General features: G+C 59.5%; 1 protein-coding gene across 23 annotated transcripts in view; it reads right to left on the reverse strand.

The window, feature by feature from the left end:
- Positions 1-1,904: 1,904 nt before the first annotated feature.
- Positions 1,905-15,028, reverse strand: part of TNK2 (tyrosine kinase non receptor 2) — a 39,223-nt gene continuing 26,099 nt past the window's right edge. For 12 of the 23 annotated variants that reach the window (XM_027107509.1, XM_027107498.1, XM_027107475.1 and 9 more), the window contains 10 exons: positions 14,327-14,453; positions 13,776-13,922; positions 13,599-13,693; positions 8,436-8,630; positions 6,950-7,041; positions 6,316-6,360; positions 4,241-5,586; positions 4,044-4,139; positions 3,747-3,874; positions 1,905-2,709 (listed from right to left, as the gene is read on the reverse strand). In XM_027107509.1, coding sequence (XP_026963310.1) covers positions 2,703-2,709; positions 3,747-3,874; positions 4,044-4,139; positions 4,241-5,586; positions 6,316-6,360; positions 6,950-7,041; positions 8,436-8,630; positions 13,599-13,693; positions 13,776-13,922; positions 14,327-14,453 — 2,278 coding nt within the window. In that variant the 3' untranslated portion in view covers positions 1,905-2,702. The other 11 variants (XM_027107597.1, XM_027107533.1, XM_027107482.1 and 8 more) reach the window with 8 other exon arrangements.

Here is a 15,028-nt window from a genome sequence, read left to right on the forward strand (position 1 = left end):
GATGGCTCAGAGGCAACACCTAGGCCCCTGTAAGTCAACCTGGACTGAGAAAAAGGTGAAAGTTAACAGAGAAGACAGGCTGAGGAATCTGCCTTGTAGTCCTGCCAGGAAGGCGGCGGCCAAGGGGAGGGGGCTCAGTGTTTTGCTTGAATCAATATGTACCCCATGGTGCACGGAAGTTGTCTTACTGGGGGGGGCAGAAGCTGTAACAGCCTTGGCTGTTCCGTGACCCCTCTTTCATGGGAGTCTTCAAGCAGCAGACACCCTAATGGCTTTTAAATGCCTGACCCGAGCCAGCACAGTACCAATCGGCCTAGTCCTTAGTCAGAAAGAAGACAGAGGGAACCTCACCCATTCTGGGCGGCAGTCACTGGGGCAAAGTGAGCCGTGGAGCCTTCAGAACACACCAGGGCGTGGCCCTGGCCAGAGTTCCTCTGCTGCTTCCCCCGCAGCTTGCCTGTTCACAGAGGGTCCCAAGAAATGAGGAGAGGAGGCTGGGGAGGAGATCCCCCAAGAGGTGTCCCCGTATGGGCCACCAAAATGTTGTGGTCCGAGCGCAGGTTGGAGGAAGAATTTCCAGACACAAAGTATTTTAGAAAACGGTGAGTTTATTGAGAACAAAGAGCAGAGCAGAGTTAGTGAGGGGCGCTGCCAATACAGCGGGCCAACTTCCCAATAGACCAGGGAGAGCCGACCCCCTTTGTGGGCTAGTAGCCAACTTTTATAGCCTCAAGACAAAGAAATTCCTGCTGGCAGGATGGCATTAGGTGATTGGTCAGGATGCTGCAAGGTTATGACATGGTGATCATTTTGCCTAATACGGAGCTGGGGGGCTGCCCGGTTTAGACTAGGAGAGCCCATGGCAACAGTTGCCATGGGGGTTTGGTTAGTTCCAGAATTTTTGTCCTGTGCCCTTGATGTAGGGCTCCACAGAAGCTATTAGTAGGTAGCTTATAGAAAAGGAAATATAAATGGCCCAACTTATGTTTTAAATGTTTATTCATTCATTAGAGGAATGCAATTAAAACTATCAAGACACCATTTTCCACGTGTCATACCGTCAAAAATCAGATAGCTTTGGTACCACATGGAAAGCTCTCACACACTGGTGGCTGTAACATCGGGAAGAGCCTCCTCTGTGGGGAGAAAACTTTCCCAACTGGCAGGATCGCTCATTAGCCACACACACCCTAACTGAGGAGCGCTGCTTCTGGGAACTCATCCTTCAGATTGCCTTGCAAGTAAGGAATAACCCACATTCGCCATTTATTGATGCAATGGCTATAACTGCAAAGGACTGGAAACAACCAAATATCCCTCCATCAAAAGGGGCCTGGTTAAATAGATTATCATAAAACCATATCCATGCAACCCTACACAAGAGTTCTTTCAGTAAGGCTCTGGAGCTCTTCAAAATAGTGAAGAAAATTAGAAACACACGGGAAACTGATGTTAAAGGCAGCCTCTGGAGAGGAAAGGGGGCAGCTGGGCTGGGGAATTTCACTGTATACTCTTTAGTACCTTCTGAATTTTGAACCATGTGAATTATTAGCTATTCAGAAAAAGAAACTTAAAATACTACACATATTGAGTCCTTCCATGTTATAAAAGTTTCTGGCTTAGCTCCCACTAATTGAGTTACTGTACTCTGTCCTGCGGTATATCCTGCCTCATGGAACATCAGAGATAAAACCTAGGGGCTCTGAGTCAGGTGGGGCTCTGCCCACTGCCAGCCCCGGAAAGGGAGAGAGACCTGTTAGGGTCAACCAGGCCTGCACTTCCCCCCCTCCGTCAACAGGTGGCGCTACAGGGCCTGCGGCCTGGGACAGATGGCAGTGGCTTGGGGAGCCCAGGAGCCTCGGGCTGCTGACCAAGAGGCAAAGAAGCAGGCAGACACAAATTAGTAACATAAAATAGAAACTAACTTTATTTCTCTGGAAGAAGCAGATATTCATAGCCGGGGCAGAAACTTTGGCAAGAGGCTGGTGGGAAAACAAAGAACAGCACAGAGGAAGAGCTGGGTCAGAGGAAGCACTGGTGTCCCTCCAGGGCAGCTGCCCCCTTGGTCTCCTTCCAACCCTGGGGCCTTGGGCCCTGGTCCCTGCCAGAGAACGATCTGGCACCCTAGCTCTGCTACCTGAGCCACCTCAGGCTATTTCCAGGCACAAGATCCTAACACCAGCCAAGTCCCATAACATGTCCATAGTGAGGCCACAAGTCACATTCTGTCCGACACCCCAACTGCCGCCAGGGGCTCCCTGGGGAGGGCCCCCGCCCCACGCCCTGGGTGCTGGTCCACCTTTCTGCATGGCCAACACATCCTCCCTGCCCGGGGTCAAGCCTGGCTTCCCCGCCGGCAGGGCCTGGCAACACATTTCAGCTACAGGCCCCACCAGGGACTGAAGCCAGAGGCAGGTCAGCCACAGGGCCTTCTGAGGCCACCCCCAGGCCTGCCTACAAGAGGCTCCCTCCTGCACCTTGGCTGGGTGCACTGAGAGCTCCGAAGTTGCAGGGACAGCGCTGGGTGAGGGAGGGACAGGCAAGGCGGGGCTCCCAGCCTCCTGCTGCCTTGGCCTCGCTCTGCCACTGGGGGCAGCAGGTGCAGCAGGTCCTCCAGGCCTGGCAGGGCGTCTCCCCACCCTCGTCAGATGGACAGGCTCAAATGATTCCTTCGGGGCAGATCCTCTGGGTCTCCAGACATCTCAGCGCCTAAAGGATGGGAAACCACCAGAAAGCCCTTCCATCAACAGGGGTCGCTGCAACAGAGTATGGAATGTCCAGTGTGGGCGGGTGCGAGAGGGGCCTCTCAGGGTCAGCCAAATCGGTTGAAAACTGGTGGTTCTAGGCACTAATTTTGGAATTTAGCATCCTGGGATGACTTCTTTAATAAACTAAGAATAAGACACCAGCAGTATCGTGTTTTAGAGTAACTGATGCAAATCAGTAAGAATAACCACGAGGTAATGGCCAACGTTCAGCGATGGCGTCCCACGGGCCAGACACTTGCTGTGCGGTGCATCCCTCATTAATTCTCCTAACCAGTTCTACGAGGTAGGCACTATCATTTACACACGTTTTACAGATGAGGACCCTGAGAGGTCAGGGAAGGAGCATAAGCGGACGCCACGTGGGATCAGAAGGCTGGGCTCCAGCTCCAGCTGTCTGCCGCCAGAGGAATCCGACACACCCACCCCGCCAGCGCCCCCCAGGGAAGGATTTCACTTTTTGACTTGATAAAACTTTCATTTGTACGTATTTATACTCTACATCAAGTATGTTATTTATATATCTATATATTGTGTTATATATACACGTACATATTTTTTATAGGAAAGTAATGGATTTTTTTTTGATTAGACATTCCTTTAAAAAGGCATTAAATCTTTGTTACTTTAAACTGAAATAGGAAATGAAGAGGTGAGAGAGATTTGTTTAAACCACTGGATCCTAAACTGCTGCTCACTGGAGCCCGGTCAGGAAGCAAGCCCCCTGCAACCAGAGAGGCTCCAATTCCTTTTACTCATTAGCTCGTTTGAACAAAGCGCCTGTGAAGTCTAGATAAACGTGCTTAGGAGAAGCTGTTTTCTCCGAGAACTGTCTGTGTCCTGGGATCGGGACCCCTTTCCCTCCTCCCGCCTGGAGCCCTGTGTCTGGCTGTGTGTGGCTGTGAGCTGTTGGCTTTTCCCAGAGTGACTGCTCCAGGACACCCCGGGGACAGGAAGGTGGCTGGGGCAAGGTCTGCTCACTTGTGGTGGGCTGGGCCGCAGGAGCCCAGCAGGTGGCAGCCAGCCTGCTCCAAGTTCCAGTCGAACATTTCCAGCACTTTGTGGCACTCGCCTCGCGGCCGCAGACCCAAACCAAAGAGCTGCTCCACCTGAGGAGCAGAGGGTGGTGCCGTGGGACACACTGGGGCCAAGGGGTACTGGACCAGGGCGGGACAGAGGAGAGTGAGGGTGGGGGCAGGGAGCGGGAGGGTTGGAGGAGAGCCGCAGAACCAGTCTTCAGGGTCCCTGAAAGCCAGAGTGGGCAGGAGGTGGTGGTACCTTCAGATACTGGGCAGCCCTCTGCACGCTCCAGCTGTGGCTCTGCAGGGCCGCCTGGCACTCCTCTGTGGTCACCCCATGCACCATGGCCTGCAGCTGGGCACACCCACCCACCCGTCAGCACCACTCGGGCCCCTTCCTCTGGGTCCCTCGTGCCCCTGCCCCTCCTCGCCCTGTTAGCCTGGCCCACTACTCACCATCTGGATCTTCTCTGCTGGCCGTCCAGCCTCTGGCCCGTCCCCGGGGCAGCCCCTCTGTGGCAGCCGAGCAGTGGCCCTCAGGGCTGGCAGCTGGGCCCCTGAGTTGCTGGTGTTGGTGGAGAAGTTAGCCTTGGGGTCTGGGGCAGCCTGAGGCATTGGTCGAACGGTGGCAGTGGGGGCAGCAGGAGCTGAGATGCCGGGAGGGGGCAGCAGCAGGGGCACAGGCACGGGGGTCGGCTCTTCGGGGCTCCGGGTCTCACGCAGGAAGCGCTGGTAGCGCTCCAGGTAGGGTGGGCGCTCAGGCAGCAGGTAGTAGTGGGTGCTGCTGACCTTCTTGCCATCACGGACGATGGGTAAGATGCAGGGGCCAGCCCGGGGGCCAGGTGCCTGGATCACCTGGGGTGTGGCATACTTGGGGTCTGAGGCGAAGCTCTGGGTGGTGGGCATGGTCTTCCCAGGTGAGCTGGAGAGCCGGGGTGGCAGCGGGGAGCTGCCGCGTGGCACCAAGGGGCTGGGGGTCCTGGAGCCTTGTGGGGACAGGGGCTCCCGGGGTGGTACCCGGGGAGGGGAGGCAGGTCCAGGCCACCGCCCCGTCTCCTCCTCGCCCGAGGGGGCTGGAGACAGCTCCCCACGTGGGCGTGTGGGCCTCGGGGGGATGGGCACACGAGGGGGCACCTGGGGCTTGTCGTCGCCCACTGGGCTTGGCGAGGGGACCAGAGAGCCGGCCGGGACCTGTAGCTGCCGCATGCACTCCTGCTGCAGCGCCTGGAAGATCTCTGCGGTCTGGGCTGAGTTGGGCGGCTTGCCCCCACCCTGAGGCGGGAGGAACAGGTTGTCCTCCAGGGCAGGGAAGAGCCGCGCTGGCTCAGGCACAAAGGCGTAATTGGTCTCGCTCTGACTGGGCCCAGCAGAGAGCCCTGCACTCACGAGGGTGCTGTTGATGGAGCAGACCTCAAAGTCATCCTCATCCTGGGCCACGTCATCGTAGGCAGGAGGCGGGGGCAGCGGGCGCGCATCCCAGTCCACCACCGGCGTGGGATGCAGGGGCCGGGGCAGGGCCCGCGAGGGGCTCTGCGGCGGGGTCTTGTCCAGCAAGGAGCAGGCATCCATGGCCAGCTGCGCCAGTGAGGGCGCACAGGGCCGTGGGGCCGGGACCGCGGGCTCCTCACCGAAGTCGATGAGCGTGACCTCACTGCTCCCGCGGCCCGCTTTGGTGCCTGGCACCCGGGCAGAGGGCTTCGCGAGCCACAGCCCACGGGGCAGTCCTGGCTTCCGCAGGCCCAGCCTCTTGAAGTCGCTGGACAGGGGGTCTTGGTCCTCACTCACAGGGTCGTAGGTTGGTTCTGCGATGGAAGGTAGACCCCAACAGGGAGGCGGCGTCAGGCAGGCCGATGGGAAAGGTGGGGTGTGGGGAAGACAGCCCACCAACTCCCCACTCCCAATTCCCCCAGAGGTCAGCCCTCAGCCGCCAGAATTCTCTGCACACCCAGACCCCATTCAACAGGAGGGCAGAACCTGTGCCAGTGGTTGGCAGCCCTCTATGGGGCCTGGCGAGCCCCTCCCTCCATTTCAGCTAGAGCAAGAACACCCCACACCTGCCTGCCTGACACTCCTCCATCAACACAAGATCCCATATACCCCGGCTCCTGAGCCCTGGTTAGTAATCCCTACCCCATTACGGCACACCATTAGTGCAGGCAGGGGGCTATGGGCCATCTCCCACCATCAAGGGCAATAGGAGCTATCCTTAGAGAGGACAGAGCTCCTGATCAACTGGCATAAAGCCCGGACACGGCCTCGGCAGGTCCCAAAGGAAGTGAGGCAGGGCCAGGCAACGGCGGACAGTGGCAGAGTGGGTGCCAGGACCACACTCTTGTTCCCGAAGCCCAGGCTTTTGGGGGTTGGGGGAGAGGCAGGCATGCCGGGCCAGGTCAGCGGCAAAAGCTCACAGCACACACCCACTTCCCCTCCCACCCCGGCCAGCTGGGGCTCTGTACCTTCCAGGAGGAGAGAAATGAGAGGAGAGAGGGGGCGGGGGCGGGGGCCAAGGCACCAAGAGCAGCCCCACTTACTCTGAGTGAAGATGGCAGGCTGAGGAGGGCGAGGTGGAGGTTCCCCTGCGAGAAAGGTCATGCGGAGAGTAGAGGGGGCAGAGCAAGGACAAGGGAGGGGAGACAGAGTCAGACAAGAGGGCAGAGTGTGGAGGGGGGAGGGGGGGAGGGGGGGGGGGAGAGAGAGAGAGAGAGAGAGAGAGAGAGAGAGAGAGATGTGAAAAGGGGCAAGTGAATGTACAAACCCAGCAGCAATGGGAAGCAATGGGGCGGCAGGATGGGAAAACTATGTTCCGGAGCGACAGGCCCTGGATCCGGGACGTGGATGAGGCTCCTGGCCAAGATGGAGCCTGTGGGGTGGTTTTGGCAGGAGAGGAGAGCAGGATTAGGGCGAGTGAGGAGAGCCAGGATCTGAGCACGGCGGGAAGGAGGAGGGAGGAGGGAAGCTGAGCAGGCAGGCCAGTGCGGGCCAGACCGAGGATGCCCACCTCGGCGGATACAGCTGCCTCTTGCCGTCCGCCCCACGCCCAGCCGGAGCCAGGGACACAGCTGTCCCCGTGCTGCCCTGACCCAGCCAGCTCGGGGTGGCCTGAGGAGACAGCATCCCTTCCCGGGCAGCTGATGAACTAGGGGACCAGGACTTGGGGGCCCTTACTTTTCACCCTGCCCAGATGCTGGGTGGGTCTGGAGGTGCTCAGTTCCACACTCAGCAGGTCGGGAGGGTCCATGGGGTTTCCCAGATACAGTCTGTGGGGAGAGACGCAGGTCAGAGATGGGTAAGGGTGTGGGGCGGCGGCAGTGAGGGCACCCTGGAGGAGGTGCTGGGCCTGTCCCCTGGGGTCAGGCAGAGGACAGAACCACGTCATCCAAGCCCCTTGCAGACGCAGGCCTGGAGCCCAGGACTTCTGACCCTGGTAGCTCCCTTCTGTAGATCTAGCAGGAACCAGGGGAGGGTACAGTGGAGAGGGGGCAGAGAAAGAACTCCTGACTGTAGGCTGAAAAACCTAGGACTGTAGGAGCTCCAAGGACACCCCAAAAGGGCAGAGCTGGCCCTCTGTAACCCCAGGGCACCCCAACCCATGCCCAGCAGCCACCTGCTGGCACACTCTCTTCTCTCCTGCCAGGCCCTGAGGCGTCTGGGCCACACTGCCCCAGCCAGGGTGGACAGGAGGCATCCTTCTGCCCCACTGCCAGGAGGTAGGGTATGGGCCGGGCTACTGCCACGCTCCCAATTCACCTGCAACCCCTGTGCCAACTCTCAGCATCTGGGACGTAGTCACTGGGACTGATTAAAGCCCAGAGGAATGGGGCTGGGCTGGCCATGGCACGCCAGGAGCAGGGCAGAGGGTGCCGGGCCGCCTTCTGGAAGGTGTCTGCCTTCTCCGGCCCCAGCTCTCTCAGGCCCTTGCCTGGCTCCTGTGAGGCAAGAGACGGGCACCCTCCCAGGGCTCAGCGTTCTGGTGTGCAGGGCAGGGGGTGAAGGGCCTGCTGCGCCACGCCCCCGGGGCAGAAGCCTGTCAGAAATCAGAGGGGAGAGCGCTGCCCGGAAGCCCCGTGCTGCCAGCACAGAGGCTCGGAGGCCCAGCAGGAGGAGCTCCAAGTGGCACCCTCGGGCGGGGCCCCCAGGAAGTGACTAATTCTCCTGTGTATCCTCCCCAGATGCCCCCCACCCCATGACCTCGTCTTTTCACTTAAAGGAGGCTGAACCCCCCTCCCAGGTACAGAGTGAGCAGGCAGGTGGGCACTCTGAAGTTTCCCCGTAGGGAGCTTTTTCTGCACCTTGCACCCCTGGGCCTGAGCCAGCAGCTCCCATCTCCAGGACTCAGGTCCTACCAGCAGGAGCAGGGAAACTGCCACCCAAGTGCTGGGGCTCATGAGCAGCTTTCCTACTGAACTGCTTCCAAAGGCTGTTCCCAAGTCCATGCTCCTAAAGCCAGTTTGCCAGGGGGGCTTAAGGTGTGGACCCTGGAGGCCATTTATCCTTTGAAGCTCCAACCCCAGTTCTGCCGACAAGGAAAAGCTGCTGAACAAGACCCTTGGCCCACGGCTGTAACTGGGACCTTGGAGGCCTGGAGAGCCTGCATGCCCAGAGAGGGGCTGCTGGCCCTGGAGCCCCCAGGCGGGACCCTGCCAGTACTCACTCATCGATCCTGTCAGGGAAGCCCCAGCAGTGCCGGGGGTCACTGTCACCATGCCCTGTGTGAATGAAGCTGTTCTGCAGGGGCTGGCTGATGTCCTGGGCTGACAGGCCGGCCACAGAGGTTACCACGTTGCGAGGGAAGGGCCCCACGCACAGCGTCCGTGTGTTCTGCCCACGCCACCAGTAATTCTCAGCCCTGTGCAACAGAGGTGACATGGTGAACACCAGGGAGTGGTGGGACAGTCCCAAGGACTGGGACCCTTTTTACACCAAGCTCTCTTTAGCTGTGGTATCTGGCCACCTTGGCAGAAGGGAGCACAAGGGCTAAGGGCCCAGGATCAGAGTAGCCTGCCACCAGTCCACCTCCTCCCAGCAGCCCCCCAGGACCTGCCACTCACCCAGTACAGGGCCTGGTATTTGCACGCAGCCTTACCCTAAGTGCCCTAGGTGGGTCAGACAGCTTTTCCTACAGTTTACAAATACGGAAACAGGTTCAAACAAGTGACATGACTTGCCTACAGTTACCAGAAAGAGTACAGCAGATCCAGGATTCAAACACAGTTGTTAATCTGTGAAGCCAGCGCCCTTCTCACAATACCACCTTGCCGCCCTCCTCGCCTAAGCCCTAGTCCTCTCCTAGCCACCCGATCTCACTCTTCAACCCAGTTCCAGGAGTTCTGAGCTACAACGGCCCAAGGGAGAACCGTGGCCTTAGGACTGGGCTTGGGGCCAAGCCCTCCTACCACAATCCCATCTCCTGCAGTCAGCCCTCCAAGTTTTGGAAGCACCTGGGGCAACCCACGCTATCACATCACCAGTTTACACATCTCCAGTGCCTTCCACCACCTCCTGCCAGGACCGTGGGACCCCCACTCGGGCCCCCATCCACCTCCTTGGGAGGAGAGCTCCACTCTTGTCTTCAGCAAGGGATCCAGAAGGGAACCCAGCCTCCCAGCGTGGCTGGACTATGGGACCACCAGCCCCTCGCTCTGACCTCAGACACAGAATCTGTTGGCACAGCCTAAGTCCAGGCCTGGGGTGGGGGTGGGGGTGGGAGCCGGGCCAGGTGGGCAAGAAAGAACAGAGTGCCCTCCTGGACGCTTCCAATGCCCCAAATCCAACAGGCCACGAGGCCCCTGCATCTGCTGGGATCACGCACACCTGAGGACAGGCACAGAAGCTGGGCTAAGGCAGGGGTGGTGACAGCCTCATGCTGCTGCTGCAGCCGACGTGTGTGGCGCCAAGCTGCGTCCGCTCACTGTCAGCCCCCCACCTGTACATCGCCTGTCCACAGCGGGAGCACAAAGAAAGGCTTCCTCCAAGCTGCAGCCAGACCAGAGGGGTTGGGGGAGGTGGAGGCTGGAAGGAGGCAGTGAGGCCCGAACACCTGGACCCCCCTCCGCGAGGTGATGTGGCCACTGGGCCAGTGTGACCCCCAAAGAGCCTGTCCCAGAGACCTAACGTCGAACCCCACAAACACTGCAATCCTTGGGGAGCCAAGAGGCGTGGAGGGGGAGGGATGAGTGCCCAGCCTCCTTGTCAGCAAGGCTGCTGACCAGCCACCACAGACACAGCAGCCCTGTGATTACCACCAGCCCCCCTGGGTGGGAAGGGCAGGAAAGGAAGGAAGAAGGGAGGACAACACCCGGAAGGGACAAAGCCCATCCAAAAATAGCAGGGCCATTCCAAAGAGAGAAACGTCTCCTCCCACCCACACCCCCAGGCCGGCTGAGGCCAAGGAGGCAGGGTGGGGAGCCCCTGGCCCCCAGACCCCGATGCTGCTCTCACCCAACACCCAGGGGCCCCCTGGGTCCCACGTGCCCCTCCACGGAACAGGCTCAGACACCAAGCCCATGGCTGGACGCTAGACTCTGCTCTCCACACCTCTTCAGAGATGCTCGTTAACTGAGGTGGAGAAGCAGTGCAGAGTGGAACAGACTCGCGTCCAAGGCCAGGTTTATGCCGTGACCACACCCTCCCAGTGGATCCTGAGCAAGACCAGATGGGCAGGAGGTCACTCCCTCTGCTCCCTTCCTTTTGCTAACCGACCCTCACTCGGAAGCCTCCTCTGGACCCACTTCTGAGAGCAAGAGCAGAGCCAAGCCTACCTCTCTGTTACAGGTATGGCCAAGGCTAGAGCCAGGCCCAGAAGGAAGGGCTCCCTTTATCACTGCTGGGAGTCCTCACATCAAGTCTCAAAAAAGGAGGTGGGAGGTGAGGGGCAGGAGGCACGACAGCCCTTGCTACTGGGGAAGGAGAGTGGGGAGTGCAGAGTATGTATAAGAAAGACCCCCTTGGGAATGACATCCCAAGCACGGAAGCAGCTTCCTCCCAACGAGGGTCAATTATAACTCCCGAGATGGCCAACGTTACGTCACGCTGCCCACTGGTCCCCCTCCAAGGCTCAGTGGGGCGGAGATACCAGCAGCCCAGAGAGGACCAGACCAGCCCTTCCCACCCAGCCTGCTCTGGCCACACCTCCCTTCCCCTTCCAAGAACAGCCCAGAGACTCCATGGCAAGTGGAGGGCACAGTCCCCGCAGCAAAGACAGGCACCTCCAGCAGGCTGCCCGACAGCATCCTGGGACAGGCAAGATGTGAAGCAGCACCTGGCAAACACCGAAGGCTGCCCCAGCTCTCCTGGGGACCAGCCTCTGGAAACCTCAGCCCATTAGCCCAGTTCTGGCTTAGGCAGCCCAGAAATGGCTGACAAATGTGGCTTAAACATTCTGCTCAAAACACCACCCCACGCACTTCTCTCCAGGTGTCCCCGGCAGCCCCTGGCCTTGAGGGACAACACACCCCCTTTGCTTCCCCCTCTCCCACCCACCACAGGAAGCAAAGGCTCCAGGGACCAGGCCAGGCCAAGGACCTACACATGGATTTCAAAATCTCTGTCCCCCTTCTCTGGTTTGTGAAAACAGAACATCAAAGTTCTGTCAGCCATCCCAGCCTCCAAAGAAGACCCCCTGGAAAAGAGTGGTCATCATCTGTCCCTCACAGTCTAGACAGAGCCTCGCAAGCTTGGCTCACAGGACATCTGGTGTCCTCTCTCTGCCCGCCGCCTGGTACCCCGAGAAGCCCTGAGTCTAAAGAATCAGTCAGAGCCAGGGGCAAGGGTGCTCCGGACTCTGGCTAGCAGACAGCTTCTGCAAGAAGAAATCCCAGTCTAACAGAAGAGCACAGATACGAGACAGCTGAGAGCCAGGCTGCTAAAGGAAGATGGAGAAACAGACTGAGACCCACACGTACAAACCCAGACCCAAAGGGACACCCACGAACAGAGCCCACCCACCCGGAGACACGGAGACAGAGCCAGACAAACACACACACTTGGGGCACCAAGGAAACAAGGGGGCATTTAAAGCTCTGGTACCACCGACACACAGGCCCACTCCCAAAGCCTCACCGGCTGTCATGCCTCCTGCCCCTCACCTCCCACCTCCTGAGTAGCTCCAGGGACCTGCGGCAGGCACTGTGGTCCAAGTCGGCCGGTGGCCCTGGAGGAAGAACCCAGCAAGCCCACACTGGCAGGCAGTGGCGGTGGAGCCAGCAGATGGGCCAACCCAAGCCTGTGATGAAAGGGCGGGGCAGGGCCCGCCCACGGTGGCCTCCCAGGAGGAGCGGCTCCCCTCTCCCCTCCTGTTCCCCGCCTCACCCCAGTGGTGACCCAGGTTGCCAGCTCCAGAGACAAACGCCCCAGAAACACACAAAGCCCCTGAGTCACCCCTACTGAGAGCAAGGGATGAGGGAAGTAAAGACCTGGGGACTAGAGGGCACAAGAGGGCTCAGGTCCAGGGCCCTCTGGCTCCTGGAGGTGGGAATGGCTGTAGGCTCAGATTCTAGCTGAAGGTCCTGCCATGCACCTCCAGAAGGGCCCCCAGCCTAATCTTCCTATTTCCAGAATGCTCCCCAGACTGCCACGCCTGCATTCCCTTCCCTGGCCCCTTAGCTCCAAACCACAGACTACGTATTCCTTCCTGTCCTCCAGGCTTCTCTCCTAGCAGCTTTCTAGCTTTCTGTCCACCACCACTAACTCCCCAACCATACCTCCCCCCGCCCAACTTGCTAGGATGTCATTCTTAATTCACAGATACTGGGCCCGAACGTGAGGGGAGCCCCAGCCTGAGGAGGAGATGCTGGGGCCACAGCGCGTGCGGGCCATGCTCCCCCACAGCCAGCCTGGGCTCCAGGGCCTACCCTGTCAGTCTGACTCAGACCCAGAAACACTCCCTCTCAACAACCCACCATGAGGCACAAGGTTTATCCAAAGGTCCCAGACCCCCAAACCTGAAGTCCAGGTAGGAAGGGCTCCGTGGGAAGTCCCTGCCTGGCTCTGAGTCAGAGGGGCTGGGAGTGCGGGGGATTTCCTCTGCCTCGCTCCTCTTCCGGGTCCTCCGTGCTCACCCCCTACCCCAAAGGCACCACTAGCCTGCCCCACCGCAACCAGCTTCTCAGACACCCTGGGGATGAGATAACAGAGGGTGGCCTGAGCGGTAGGGGGGCCTCCACAGCAGGCAGGCTTGAACTTTGGGGGCTCCAGGTGGGAGACCTGACTCAGGAGAGGCTGCCTGCAGGCAGACACTTGTTGCCAGGTGTGAGGGGGATTGAGGGGGCAGGAATAGAGACCCTGTGAGGGCAGCCCGGGGACAAAATGGCCAGGTGGGAGGCCCAGCAGAGGACGGAGGAGAGCCCTGGGAAGGCAGAGGCTGCCAGGAAGAGGCAGGGCTGCTTGGGGCTACTGAAGGGCACCCAGGTGGGAGTCCAGAGTCCTTATCCTGGGAGGAGAGGGAAGAGGTGGGGCAGGGGAGGATAAGAGGAGGAATGTCCAGGAGTCCCAGCTGGGCCCCGAGGCCAGGCTGCTCCACTTCCTACACCCCACCATTACGGCAGTGAGGCCCCAACCGACAGAGCCAGCACTGGAGCCTGGTGGGAAAAGGGTGACAGAGGAGACGCTAGGCAGGGAAACCCCCCTGCGAGCCACCGCACCTGCATACTTAACCCCAAGCACTCAGGAGGACGCAGGCCTGCCCTCCCCTCTTGCTGCAGGAGCCCTGAGAGGGGCTGTTGCCATGGGGACCTGAGAGGCAGAAAGGCTCTGGGCCCCAGGCCCAACCAGTCTGCGCCCTTCACGGCGGTGCAGGCACAGCCCCCGCGCTCCCTACCTCCCCTCAATGACGGTGATGACATCGTTCATCTGGATGTGCAGCTTGTCTGGTTCCTCAAAGTCCTGAAGGGCCCGCATGTCAGTGGGCTGGGCCTGGGGGCAGAGACAGGTCACTAACCACCTCAGGCTGACACCTGCTCGATATCCCTGCCCCCGGGGGCAGATCTGCCCTCACCTCCAGCAGGAAGTCTCTCAGTGCCACAAAGGTGGGTCTGTCCTCTGGCTTGTGAGCCCAGCACTGAACCATGACATTGTAGATGTCCTGGGGGCAGTCCTCGGGCCGGGGCAGACGCTCCCCCTCCTTGTCAATCTTATGCAGGATCTGGTGGTGGGGAGGTGCAGTTTGAGGACAAGCAGAGCACCCGGCTCTTCACCGCTCATCTTCCCCCCAGCCCACGGAACAGCTGGAACTGCTGGCCGCCATGCCTGTACCCCAAAGAAGAGCTCTGCCTGCACCCTGGGCCTCTGACCCTTACGCCTAGGTCTGGGGCCTCTGAACAGGGGGCCGTGGCAAAGGAGGACTGCGAAAAAGCCCAGGCCGGTCTGTTCCTGACCACTGGGGGCCGTGCTCTTTGCTCAGCTTACCTGAGGGTGTCAGGCAGACACAGGGCAAGGGAGACAGGGATTCCAACAGGTAGGAGCCAGTTCCAACAGGGCCAGGTTGGGAGACAAGGATCAAATCAACCCCCAGCCACGCTGTGGGGAGCACAGCCCCAGCCCCCTCACCTGACTGCCATTGAGGCCAATCCAGGGCTCCTGGCCATAGGTGAACATCTCCCACAGCGTGACCCCAAACATCCAGGTGTCGCTGGCATGGGAGAAGGTGCGAGTCTTCAGGCTCTCAGGGGCACACCTGGCAGAGGCAGGGGTCAAGCAGAAGGCCTCTCAGAGCACCCCCACCCCCTGCATCAGCGCCAGTGGACCCCAAATGCTCATGCACAAGTGTGCCGTTGCCCCGCATGCCCAGGTTCACAGTAGGTACTGGGGGCGCAGTGTGAAGTTAAGGACTTCTTAACTACGGGGTGCACAGACTTGGACAAGATTGTCTCTGCTCAGGTCTTTTTTCCACACGCGGCCTGGGGTGGGGAGAGGAGGATGTTCCCATGTCAGGGAAAGGAAGAAGGTCAGCAGCTCCAGAAGGGGCAAAAAGTGGGGTGGGATAAGATCTCAGGCTGTTTTCTAATTGTGGTGGGAGGATGACAATTTCCAGATTTGGGGCAGGATCCTAGGATTTAGGTCATTTCAGCAGGAAGGTGTGGGTGGGAAATCTGGATAGGGCCTGGGGAAGAACCAAAATGGGTGGGAACAGTCACAGTCGCTTTCCTCATCCCACACACTCTCTGGAGCTCCCTCTTGGGTAAGGAAGAAAAATGGCACTGCAGGGAAGCTAACAAAGGGTATTCATTCCACGGTGGACTGAGGCATGGG

This window comes from Aethalodelphis obliquidens, unplaced genomic scaffold, assembly GCF_003676395.1.
Source record: "Aethalodelphis obliquidens isolate GAN/ISIS:26980383/991018 unplaced genomic scaffold, ASM367639v1 scaffold1, whole genome shotgun sequence".
Lineage (NCBI taxonomy): Eukaryota > Metazoa > Chordata > Mammalia > Artiodactyla > Delphinidae > Aethalodelphis > Aethalodelphis obliquidens.